Below are 12,842 nucleotides of genomic sequence, written 5' to 3'. Positions count from 1 at the left end.
AGGATAAAAGAAAGATAGCCATGAGAAGCTTTGTATGATACTCGAGCCATGTTTCCCAGATGTAGTTATTTTTATCTTTGCTCTTATCCTATTTTTCTATTTATTCAGCCCAAGCACACTCTGCAGAGCCAGTTTCCTCTCATTCTTCAGTTTTACATTTTCCAATAAATTTGGTCAATACTTTTTGCTCATTTTGGTCAATTCTTTGTTCAAGACAGAGACCTATGATCCAACTCTAGAAGGAAAGGCAAGTATCCTCAAAGCTGGTGTTCATTTGATGAACCACTTTTCAGAAGCAAGTTACCTGATAACACTGTGGCATATAGTCCATTACAAAAAAAATTTCTAACGTTAAATTGCAGTGTTTATCAAATAGGTTTTGCCCATGGTAAGAAACTGGTAACATTTTCTGATCTAGTTTTAAATTTGGATTGTTTAGGGGTATATGGCCCTTTTGAAGCATTTTAAGCAGTCAAGTATTTACTTATATTACTATTTTTCCCTCATCTATATCAAGGTCTTCATTTTTTACTTCTCTATCTTTCATATATCAATAACTTCTTCAGCTTACATGATGCAAGTCATCAGTGGCTGAATCACCTGGTGATTCACTTTCAATCTCCTCCCGAAGTGGTAATACCAGATTTTCATGCAGTATTGTGATGAGTGGGCTAATTCTATAAGAAAAAATTTAAAAATGTAACTAAAAACAAATAAAAATACACAAAAGTGTAACACAACACCTAATGTGGGTAAAACTCACCCATTTTCAGTTTGACTCACATGCGTACACATTGCTCAAGTGGGCAAAAACAAAGATTCTTTCTTTTAGTGCAGCTAATGAAACACACAGACAAGCACATTATGCTAAAGAACATATTTTCATTAGAAAAAATATGGTCAGAGTGTATTTTACTCACGATGATACCATTTAAGGGAAGTGTTTTCCTACCTCTTAAATCTTATTTGGTCCTTTGAGTTGATTTCATCATGAGTGTCAAAGCAGCTGTGTTGCTGTACAACTTCTGGTCCTACAACACAAAAGGCCTTATGACTTTGGACTGGAAGCTAGTTCCCAGCAGAAAAATTCTGACTACTGTAAAAAGAGGCCACGTGGAGGAAGAGAGGCCCTGGAGGACAAAAGAGAAAGAGAAACTCAGTGGACAGCTGTTCCAACCACCCCCAGCTGAGGTCCCAGATGAGAGTATCTTGAACAACTACCATCCCCCCAGCCCTGATCAAGATGTCTGAGGCAACAATGCATGTAACAGAAATGAGCCATTTCTGGTCATCCCTGCTTAACTTATGAAGCATGAGCAAATAAAGTGATTTTTTAAAAAATCAGTAAATTTTGGGCTACTTTATTTCACACAAAAAACCCAAAAAGGTTAAATGAGATAGCAGTGCCATGAGATAGCAGCACCGAGTGACTGGCAGACATAGGTGTTCAATGTATGAACATTCTCTTCCCATTCAGAAGTAGCCCTGTTTTGTCTGGCTTTATGCTTCTGAGACCAGGTTCTTTTACTCTGCATATAACAGAATTGACAGAACTGACTTCTATTCCATAAAAAATTCAAGCCAATTACTTGACCAACCAAGCCTATACAGATTAAGTGCAGCTCATTTCTATAGCTGGGTGTCCTTCCTTTGCTCAGGCTGAGGCCAGACAACTTGAGATACAGGCTTGTACTGAAACTAAAATCTCAGTTGATGGAGAAATGTCAGGTGAGATGAATAGCACTTCTTTTGACTAGTCCTCTAATCTACAGTGATTCCAGAAGCAGAGGGAAGAGAGAGAAATGAACACTTGAGGGCTTACTAAATACATGGCATTATTCATAAAAGCTTCATGAACTATTTGCTCTACCTTCCAGATGAGGACAGGAGGCAAGAGAGATTTGTGTCAGTTATTAAGCTCCCTCATAAGTACTCATTTATTTGGCAACAGGATAATAATTAGGGAGCCTTTGAGATCAATACTCATGCAAAGAAAGATAAAGAGCAGAGAAGAAAAAGGAAGCCAAGAGGGACAGGATTTGACAGAGGGACATGCTGAACTATGGTACAGTCCTAAAGGCAAGAACTACACAACCTGTAGGGAGTTCTAAAGCTTAGATGTCCCTTCAGATTTCTTCCCTATTCTATTCCTATCGAGGACCAGGCCTTTCTAGACCTGCATCAATTGATCTCAAGATACATCGTCTCCAGTTTTAGATTGAGAGTTATTTCAACTACCTCCTCCATCAAGTCATTTGCAAAGGGAGAAATCTTTGAAGAGAAAAACAAGTTGGAAAAGTATAAATAAATGTTAATTCTGGATAAGTTATTTAACTTCTAAGTCTGATTTTTTGAAAATTATAATAAAAGCACTTAGCTTTTAAGATTGTTTTAAAAATCAAATACAAGCATTTATACGAAGCATCTTGCATACAGACCTGGAGCAGAGTAGGTACTGAGTAAATGAAAGTTGTTATGATATTTGAGTAAATTACTGCAGCACGGTGATAGGCTTTCTCATTTCTAAGTTGGAATGAATAAAAGCAAAAAGCTATTCAAAATGGCATATGGTGTTTCATCTTTTATATTATCCAGTACACAGTAACACTCAGCATTACTCTAATAAACAAATGTTTATTTAAAAAGGTTTGTACAGACATAACACTTTTAATTTCAGAAAGCAGAGGAACCTTTTAAATTATGAACACATATACTGTGGCAACATAAAACTACAATTAAGTAAAGAAGGAAAAATATTTCCCTGCCCAAGCCTGGGGCCAAGAGTTGGGACAAATTTTTCAGTCAGCATGTCCCATTTCTCATCCTTTAAGTCCAATAATGACTTGACTAGGAGACCAAGCTTTAGTGGAGAAGAGATCTGCAAATCTTGGGAAGCTTGAGGGATTTTTAAACTACTGAGCACACTGATATCAGCCTGGAGTCCCTTTTAATATAAGGAAGCCCCTATACGAGAGCCCTCAATAGCAGTGTCATAGGCAATGAGCTAGGTAGTATTGATAGAGTAAGTCCAGCTCCTTAATTTCTCTGTGGAAAACTTTTACAGATTAGTAAAGATTAGAAGTATGGGGAAAAGTTCTATGGATGTCAGGATCCCCAGACACACAACCTACTACGTGAAGAACTTTAGTAAACCTGGGACACTTGAATAGGGGGAGCTATTAGAAAGGTTTGTCTAAGCTACCTCTGGGCCTTAAGGATCAAGAGATGAGGGAGATATATACACTAAGCCTGTTTGAAAGTCTAGTGAGATTGTTCTTCTTTCAGAGCCTCAGGCAAAGATATAGTGAAGGAAAACATAAGCTTTATGTTGAGACAATGTATTGGCTGTCCCCAGTCCTCAGACCCCACATCTCTTAAGCTTCAGGTCTCAAATACATGTGACAGATATGCACATGTGGGTCTTTTGCTCTTTCCTTAGCTCCAAACAAGGGGCTGAAATGTTGGTGGTAAAGAAAAGATCATCAGACATAGTTATCAGCACCTGAACTCTTCCTAAACTAGAAATGCCAAATGTAGAAATAAAGTAGAGCAAAGGGAAAGCGGAATTGTGCTTTTGTCACATTAAATAGGAGACTTGGGAAGGGTTGGGAAGGATTTTTTTCACATCAAGACATCAATCATTCTGGCCAATGGGGCAGAACAGAAGAGTTCCATGTGTTCCCCCTTTCTTCATTCATCCTGCTTCCGTTTGGGCTTCTTGGGGTTCCGGGACCGACTTTTGGCTTTGCACAGAGGGCATATGGGTGCATTCCGGTGAATTTGCTGGTGGCATGACAAACAGGCCTGGTGGGAGCATTGGACAAAGAAAGTTAATGATCAGATTTTTGTAGGTCATGGCTTAGACTTCTGATTCTCAGGGTCCCTAAAAGCAATTGTGATATCCAATAAAGAGTGAATAGTAATCAGTAAGAGACTTAAGTAGAAATCAGTGGTCTTGGAGGCTATAGAAGATGAATGAAGTATATACATAGGTCATAGAGGGATGCTGAGGAAATGTACGCAAATCTGAGAAATAAGACAAAATGAAGATATGTCAATTCAGGATTATACTGGACCATTGTCTAACAGTACCACCCGGTATCAAATTTTCTTGGACAGAAATCAGAAAATTTTGCTCTAAACGCCAAAATAATAAATATTTTAGATATTTCATGTTACACAGTCTTTGCTGGAACTTATTTCTGACAGCATTCCTTTCTTTTCTTGAATTAATCTGTTTCTAAGTGTTTTTAGAAGCTGCTTTATAATCCTGCTTGTTCCTTCATTAATGACATATGCTAACTATATATTTGTGCAGAAATTATGTTGCTAACTTTCAGTATTATTAGACTGAATTGCCTTTTTTTGGAGGAAGTACTGGGAATTGAACTCAGGACCTCATGCTTACCAGATAGGCACTGTGCCACTGACCTAAATCCCTGGCCAGTTTCTAACTTTTTGAAAATTATACTTCAGCAGTGTCTGCCAAACTTCTTACACTCTATCTAGTCTGTAAATGTGGGACAACAAAAATGGAAGATTAAGCCCAACACCCTTTTCTCTGTGCCTCAATCAAAGCTTGTTTAAGGAGGATACCGAAGGATCAGACCCCATGGATCTTCCATGGGAGGATACTTTGCTTCTTACATAACTCTGACCTAGATTACATACCTTCATAGGTGGAGGCTGCTGCCTGAAGGTGGCTGTCTGTCGAGTGTCCTGCTTTCTAGCCACTTGGAGTTGTTGGGCAGCAGCAGCTGCAGCAGCCAAGGACTCAGGGATAGGGGGCTCCTGAGGCTCCGTCTGCCATTCTGCTTTCTGTTTCTCAAAGTAACTTTGGATATGAGAGACATTGGCTGAATCATTCTAAAAACAACAACTTTGCCCCTGCTTGAAAGATTCTATGCTAAGAACCAAGGGTTAGACTACAGTTCACTTTAGAAAGTTCCTAAACTCTGCTTACTACAAGGTACTTTTCCCTAGGTACTAGGGCCATTATCCGTTAGGAACATTAACCCTCCATTTCCTTGGCTCTGACAGATCTAAAATGATCATGAAATCTCAGGGATAGCAAGTTCCTCATGGACCATTTTGTCCTTTCCTTTATGCCATGTCATTTGTAGCATGCATATTAAAACATATCCAGGCCTATATCTTTACATATTTCTAAGACAAAGTCATAGGCATAGCCATAGGCAGTGTTCAACATTCAGGAAATACTTCCTTCTATTAGGCTGAAATCTCTGCCTTTATTGTGAGCCTAGTTCTTAACTCTAAATCACAAGATGAAGTCCAGTGCTAACTGACAGAGACTATAAAAGTTGAACATACAGTGTTTTAAAATTTTTCTGGACATCCTTTTCAGACCAGGACTTTAGAAGTGACCTCTTTAAGAGTCATGGTCAATCTTGTCAAAATCACAAAGAATTACATAAGACATTTAGTAATTTTAATTTAATCATTCTCCTTCTGGTATAAAATCCCAGGATAGAGACTTTCCCAAGGTCATGCAATGATCTATTTATTGACAGATCTAAGTGCAGGAATAGGTACCCAGAGTTTCAGGCCAGGATACATGCATGTATACATGCCTCTGTGTGTATGGGAGTGGGTAGACAGAAGTCAGGCAGCTTACTCCAAAGAGAGCTTCTCCTCCTCTTCACACAAGTCAGGAAGCCTCTGCAAGCCCAAAGTCATACGTAGAGCATCCACATGTTCCTTCAGAGGCTTATACTCCTCATGCAGTCGCCTTGTAGACTCTAGCAGCTTGTTAAGGTCATTTTCAGACTGTTTAATGGTGTTTTCCATCTGGAAAATAAAGTGGGTAGGTACAGATACAAAGATCCCAAAGTTCTTGAAGAGGTTTTATAACTGAGTGGATAACACCACAGGATCCAGATCCAGGCCAATCTATGTTAAAATCCCCAACCTGCCATATACTCTGGTCAATCATGTTTCCACATCTCTATAATGGTGAGAGTTTAATAGTATATCTAATGTTAGTGAAGAGTCGTTAGTCAAATATATACAAAACACTCAATACAGGTCCTAACAGACTAATGGTTCAATAAATGGTATACTTCAAATGCAACATCTCAGAGTTGGAATGGCCTTCAGAGTTAATTCAGTTCACCTTGCCACCATTTTACTGGTGAAAAAAACAAAACTCAGAGATTAAAGAACTTCTCTAGGAAAAATTTTCTTAGGAAAAAGACCCAGGGCTTCTGTCTCCTAGATCAATGACTTTTTTCCTAGTTCAACAGTTCTCAAAATGTAGTTGCCACATCAGAAGCATCAGCAGCATTTGAGAACTCAGAAATGTAAATTCTCAGCCAGGTATAGTGGCACATACAAGTAATCTCAGCACTTGGGAGGTTGCGGCAGGAGGACTGGTGTGAGTTCAAGACCAGCCTGGGCTACAAAGTGATCTCAAGGCTAGCCTGAGCTGCATAGCGAGAACTTGTCTAGGAAAAAAAAGAAACAAATGTAAATTCTCAGGCTCCAAAACATATATATAAAACTAGAAATTGCTTCTTAACAGCTATGTTTTCATTTTCTAATGTCTTTTTGATTTTCTTTTTCAGAATACTGTAATTTTCAGTGTAAAGGTCATTTACTTCTTTAGATTGATACATAAATATTTCATTTTCCTTGATGTTATTATGAAATGTTTTGTTTTTCTAGTTGCTCTCTCAGTGAGTTTGTTGTTTGTATACAGAAATGATATTTATTTTTGAGTTGACTTTGTATACTGCCATGCTATGGAATTTGTTTATTGATTCTAGGTGTCTTTTGGTAGATAGAGTATCATCTTATCTGTAATTATGATAATTAAGCTTCTTCCTTTCTTATTCTTATTCTTTTTCTTTCTTTCTCTTAAAATTTCTCTCACTAATATTTCCAGAACTATATTCAATAGGAGTGGTGATAGGGAGCATCCTTTTTCTTACTCATGATTTCCGAGTGAAGGCTTTCAGTTTTTAAATACTTAGTATGATATTGGCTATTGGTTTGTCACAGAGAGGAGTCTGACAATTTGTATTTTAGCATACCTTACAGGTAACTCTGATTTTCAAATCTGAGATTGATTGGCTTAGATTTTCAGCCCCTCTATGGCAAACATCTTCATTTCATTTCCTCTGTAACCTTGATTACCTGCAGCAAAACTGCCAGTTTATCATGAAACCCAGAAATCTGTGATCTCTAACACAGGAAATTCTAAGTACTTACCGTCCACATCTTTATTTTATTTTAATAGCTTAGGTCTGATAATATAAGGAAATGAGTACTGCCACAGTAATGAGTTTCCCAAGGATAGAAACTTGGCTCTTTTAACAGTGATTTTTAAAATATTACTTACATTCATGGGTTTTAAGAATTGTAAATTATTTATAGGTCAAATGTCTAACATCATTCCTTGTGAATGAATCATCAGCATAGCCTTCTGCTTTAATAGCTCTAAAAGAAGGAAGCTTATCAATTGAGCAATCAATTAATTTCCCATGTTTCAAGAGTTTCCAAAAAAGAGATTCTAATGAATAATAAGCACAGATGATTCGTTCAGTCTGGTTGGAAGCTTTGGAGCAGCACCTTTAACTGTGCCTGAGAGGCAGGTTTCTTGGTCATTTTTCCCCAAAGCTATTAACTTACTTCACAGACTCTGAGAATAAGAGAACATCACAGCCAAGTCCTTGGAAGTTACTGCATCCCATTCATAGTGATGCAAAAAACAAAACAAAACAAAACAACAACAACAAAAAAACAGGCCCAGAGTTTAGGGACTTGTTTGGTGATATACAGTCAATCAGTGACAAAGCCAAGGATGAAAAAGATTCCTTCAGTATGCTGATGATTGCTCCACAAAGATACCCACAGGTACATCTCAAGGAAAGGCCACAGCACTCACCACAGCCTTTTTCTTAAGGGGCCCACAAGTTTCAGGCAGACAGGCAGGCAGCCACATACCACATTGATGTCAGCGTGGATAAGTCGGAGTTCCTCCACATGGGCCATCTTCTCCTGTAACAGGAGGTCCATCTCCTGCTTGTATTCTTTCAGGTGCCGTTCCTCTGACTCAAGTGCCTCAAATTCAGCCTTCAGTCGAGCCTTGATCTTCTCCATCTGCAGAGTTTTGTTCCTGTAATTCCCCAAAAGCAGTAAACAGACCAGCAGAAGAGAGAAGGAAAATGGAAATGGAGAACAGAATTAGTCCCTGATTGAGGACTTGTTTTCTAACTCATATTTCTAACATTACTCCCTCCAGACAAACCCAACTAAAAGCTACCACATAGAAATGTTAGATGTTTTCTTTTATGAGAGAACCTCAGTGGATATCAAATTGAATTGATTTTGTTCCCTTACTTGCAAATATGAGACTAACTTTAGGTATGATATTGATTCAAGGAAGCATATTCAGTGGACATGGGCCAGAGATGCTAATAGCCTCTCAGTGAACAGAAAAATCCCAGTCAGTAAAGAAATTCTATCTAAGATGTGAACAGTAAATTCTTCAGGAAGTCTGGAGAAATGCTGTCCAATACATTTGCCGCAGTGATGTTTTGTGTTTCTAACACAGTAACCCCAAAATATAGAGCACTTAAAACATAGTTCATAGTGTTCAAGTTCATAGTGGAGGAACTAAATTTCGAATTCAATTTTGATAAACCGAATTATACATTTAAATATCACATGCAGCTATTTCCTGTCATACTATACAGCACAGCTAGAGTCTCCATTCATCAGTTCCAGAAGAGAAGTGAGAAAGGAATTGTTGGGGATAATTCCTTTATTTAATTAATATTCATAGTTATTAAGTTTCAACTATAGACACTCTGGTTTAGGAAGTTTATTCTAAGGAAATAATCAAATAACAAACAGTTATAACCCAGAGATGTGTTTTCTGAGCTATAGGCAAAATTAGAATATTTGGCAGTCATTAGAGAGTTGCAACATGAAAACTGTTTTTCAGTGAAAAAGTATAGGTATTAAGATTGCAAATATCTACACTAAGACTGACATTTTAAATTATATATGCCTGTGACTAAATATAGGGAACTGGAAAGATTAGTTTTAAGGCCACTTATTACCATTTGAAGTCTACCTACAGAAGGGGTCTATATAGTTTTGGAAGAAGACCACTACAAAGCATATTATTGTCTTTCCAGTGGCCATCTTCCTCCTTCATTCTTAGGATCTCCCTGAGACTAGTTGGCCATTTTCACCTTGCTCATATTTGGAGTTTCCCTTTTTCTGCTTGGTAGTTAACCTCCTCTGCCCAAGCCTATTCGGTGGACTTGAGTCCCTCATCCTGTTCTTGTCACCCTTTGAATCAGCCAGTTTCAGTCTTTACTCTCTTTTTCTCACAGCACTTCTCTGAGACCTGAGAATCCTGCTTCAAAAGGTGTGTTCCTCAGTGGCACAGAACTACAGAAAGAAAGTTTCAGGTGGCTACAATTATAGGCTCTCTCTCTCTCTCTCTCTCTCTCTCTCTCTCTCTCTCTCTCTCCCTCTCTATATTCAGGAAACTGTTTTCCATGTTATTTTATTGTCTTTGCTTCAGAAACGAGTAAAAGTATGGATGTTATTCCATTTGTAGAGAAGGAAATTGAAGTTCAGAATAGTAACGTTCCCAGGTCTGCAGAGCTAATAAATTTATTGTTGAGATTTGAACCTAAAAACCACTCACATTTATATCCTGCCTTTAACTGAGTTTACCAGGCTGAAGTGCATAAACACAGCAAGTGTTCTTGGTATAGCTGCTCAACTGTCTTGCAGAGGAACAATACAGGTTTATGTTGGTCAATTATTTATTTAGATCCTCTCATATGCAGGCTTCTGCTATCCTCTTTTAGGTCACATGTAGAACAATCTGAAATTTGCTTTCCCTTCCCCAATTTTACAGTGGGAAAAATTGAGATTCAGAGTAGTACAGGGCCTCATTGTAATTCATATGAACAGATAAGGGAGTTTAGATTTTCTGAGGGCAGAGTCATATCATGAAAGAAACATACACTTTATATGTGTGTAAATCCTGGTTCTACCCTTGACCATTTATTTGCCTTTGGACAATAATAACAACTTCAATTATATTTTTAACTCTAGTTATTGAGCACTTACTTTGTACCAAATACAGAATGATAATAAATTCATTCAATAGATATTTTTGAACATGTAGCATATGCCAGGCACTGTACTAGATATTAAGAATAGAGCAGACAGGGGCTGGGGATTTTGCTCAGTGGCATCAGTGCCTGCCTTGCAAGCAGGCAGTTGTGAGTTCGATCCCCGGTATTGATAAAAAGGAAAAAGACAAAAAAAAAAAAAAAAAAAAAAAAAGAAAAGAAAAAAAAAGAACAAAGCAGACAACAGGACAGTATATGGATTAGAAGCCTCATTTAGTGAGGAAAATAGACCCTGAACACATGGTTATATATAAAAAATACGTGAGGAAAGTAGTGAAGAGATGCAGAGTACAATGTAAGGATCAAAGTGCCCTAATGTTCTGAACATTACTGTACAGTCATTGGGGTTGTTCAGAAAATGTTTCCTCTGAATGAAACATGTAAGATGAAGTCTGAAGAACAACATGAAGGAACTGGCAATTGTAAATGGACACAGAAGGATGCAGTTAAAGTAGATAGAATGGCATGAACAATGGCTCCAGATCAGAAAAATATGGCAAGTAAAATGAATTTCACAAATATCAGTACAGCTAGAAAATCTACTGCAAGGGGGAAAGAGGCCTAAATAAATTGGGAATTTGGCAACATTCAGAACATAGCAAGGTAACTGGGATGAGATGGGATGAGTTAAGAAATTCACTCTCAGTAGAAGAGGAAAATCTTAGAAAGCATTAAAAGCAGTAAAGTGGAATTACCTAGTCATTTCATCTTACTTCACTTAGTCTTGATATCTTTATCAATAACACAGGCATAATCATTACTAATTTACATATTATATCATCAGAACTAAATAAGTTAACATATGTAAAGCCCTCAAGCACACTATGTGGCACCTAGAAAGCATGTAAAAATAATGGTGCTTCTCCCTTCCAATTGTGCCCAACTGCACTGTTATGTGTTATCTTCTTTATCATAGTGGTTTGGACATTATAAGAGGCTTACAAATTATATATGCATGTGCATGTGTGCACATATGAGCATATAACAATGAATGTATGTATATGTTCCAGAGGGAGTAATTTAGGTGTATTATCGGTTATTAAGATTAACATAGTAACCATTAGCACAAGCCACCTTATAATATAAATATAAATAATGATATTTTATAGGACCAAGTCAAAACTTTCTAATTTATAACCAGTTCAGGCAAGGGGGCAATAACTATTACTAGATGAAATCAAGTATAAGAGGTCTTTCCCACTGTCACTTAATAGAAATCAATAGAGCAGAGTTATCCTTAATTGGATGAATGCCTTTTTTCCTTCCTTCTCTCTAATTCTGATTACAGAATACATGTTGCCAGCAGGTACATCCCGAGATTAACTGTAAATTTTAAAAAAAAAGAGTTTTTGGCCTAGTAGTACCACATTTAAGTGCTACCTGGAAATGCAAAATCAAAGGCATAAAACCTTCCTCAAAGCCTCAGTTGCATTTCCTCTTCCTAGGGAGGAGGTCTGTTGTCAGTGAGACAATGGTCTTATCCTTTGTCTGTGAGTATGGGTTAACTAAAATGTCCACCTCCATCCAAGGTGTTTTCGAGGTTTTGTCAATTGCCCACTTATCTTAGTTACTTTTTTCACTGCTGAGAAAAAATACTCAACACCCACAAGTTAAAGAAGGAAAGTATATTTTGTCTGATAACTTGCAGTCGTTTCAGTCCACAGTAAAGGGCAGCATGGTAGAGGGGCATGTAGGTGGCAGCAACAGCAGCAGTAAGCAGCCAGTTTGCCTTTCCTTTTTTTATTTCACCCAGGCTCCAGTCCTTTGGGTGGTGCCATCCAAAATTATGCTAATTCCAAACAGTGGACCACACAGCTCTGATTCCAGTATCACACGTCCTAGATGTAACCAGCTCTGAAAACCCTAGATATGAGTACATGGGGTTTTGGGGATCACCTATATACAAAACATAACAGCCACTATGACAAGAAATAACAAGGATCATTTGATTTTGTTTAACATTTTTGAATAATTATAATTTGTTGTACTTTTAAAGAGAAAAAACAAAAAATATTGATACAAATTTTCAAAACAAGAGAGTAAGAGTAACAATGGTTAATACATTATGTATTATCTTCAACGTAGTTGCTCATATTATAAGATATAAGCCTGAAAAATTGTTTAATCAGTAACAAAAACCTTGCTCTTTAATGAATAGAAATTAGTCGTATAAAGTAACTATCACAAATATTTGTATATACATATATATTTTCCTTTTCCCTCCCATCTTTTCTCTTTTCCTTTGTACCAGCTTCTCTTTCTTTTTGAGTGGTTTCTTTCCATTTCACAATATCTATTCTACATTTTGGCTCTTATTTACTCTTTCAGCTTCTTCCAGAGACAATGTGATGTTAACACATGTGAGACTAATTTACTTCACTTCTGAGTGTGATCTCAAGTTGCATCCATTTACTTTATAATTCTCAAGTTTATCCTTTTTATACCTCAGTAGTACTCCATTGTATAAGAATACACATTTTTGTCCATTGCTTGGTTGATGCGTATTTGCGGTGTTTCCAAGATTTGCCTATTACAAATTGTGCTGCTATGTACAAGGGTGTGTATACATCACTATGGTATGTTGTTTTTAATTCTTCTGGGAAAATATTCAGGAGGAAATACCTGAGTTAATAGGACATCTAGTCCTAGTTTTACAAGATA

At 37.3% G+C, this 12,842-nt stretch overlaps 1 protein-coding gene across 3 annotated transcripts in view; it reads right to left on the bottom strand.

The window, feature by feature from the left end:
* Positions 1-2,614: 2,614 nt before the first annotated feature.
* The window catches only part of Zc4h2 (zinc finger C4H2-type containing), a 37,826-nt gene continuing 27,598 nt past the window's right edge, over positions 2,615-12,842 (bottom strand). The window contains exons 2-5 of one of the 3 annotated variants that reach the window (XM_003462750.5): positions 7,966-8,137; positions 5,636-5,808; positions 4,672-4,834; positions 2,615-3,804 (exon numbers count right to left, since the gene is read on the bottom strand). In XM_003462750.5, the coding sequence (XP_003462798.1) occupies positions 3,691-3,804; positions 4,672-4,834; positions 5,636-5,808; positions 7,966-8,137 (622 nt within the window). In that variant the 3' untranslated portion in view covers positions 2,615-3,690. Of the gene's footprint in view, positions 3,805-4,671; positions 4,867-5,635; positions 5,809-7,965; positions 8,138-12,842 lie in introns of those variants that run through there. The other 2 variants (XM_023561929.2, XM_013144522.3) reach the window with 2 other exon arrangements.

The sequence above is a fragment of the Cavia porcellus genome, unplaced genomic scaffold, assembly GCF_034190915.1.
Source record: "Cavia porcellus strain 051 isolate PalLab524CR breed Dunkin Hartley unplaced genomic scaffold, mCavPor4.1 scaffold_3, whole genome shotgun sequence".
Lineage (NCBI taxonomy): Eukaryota > Metazoa > Chordata > Mammalia > Rodentia > Caviidae > Cavia > Cavia porcellus.
The sequence above is the reverse complement of the archived record's forward strand: the minus strand, read 5'-3'. Positions and strand labels throughout refer to the sequence as shown.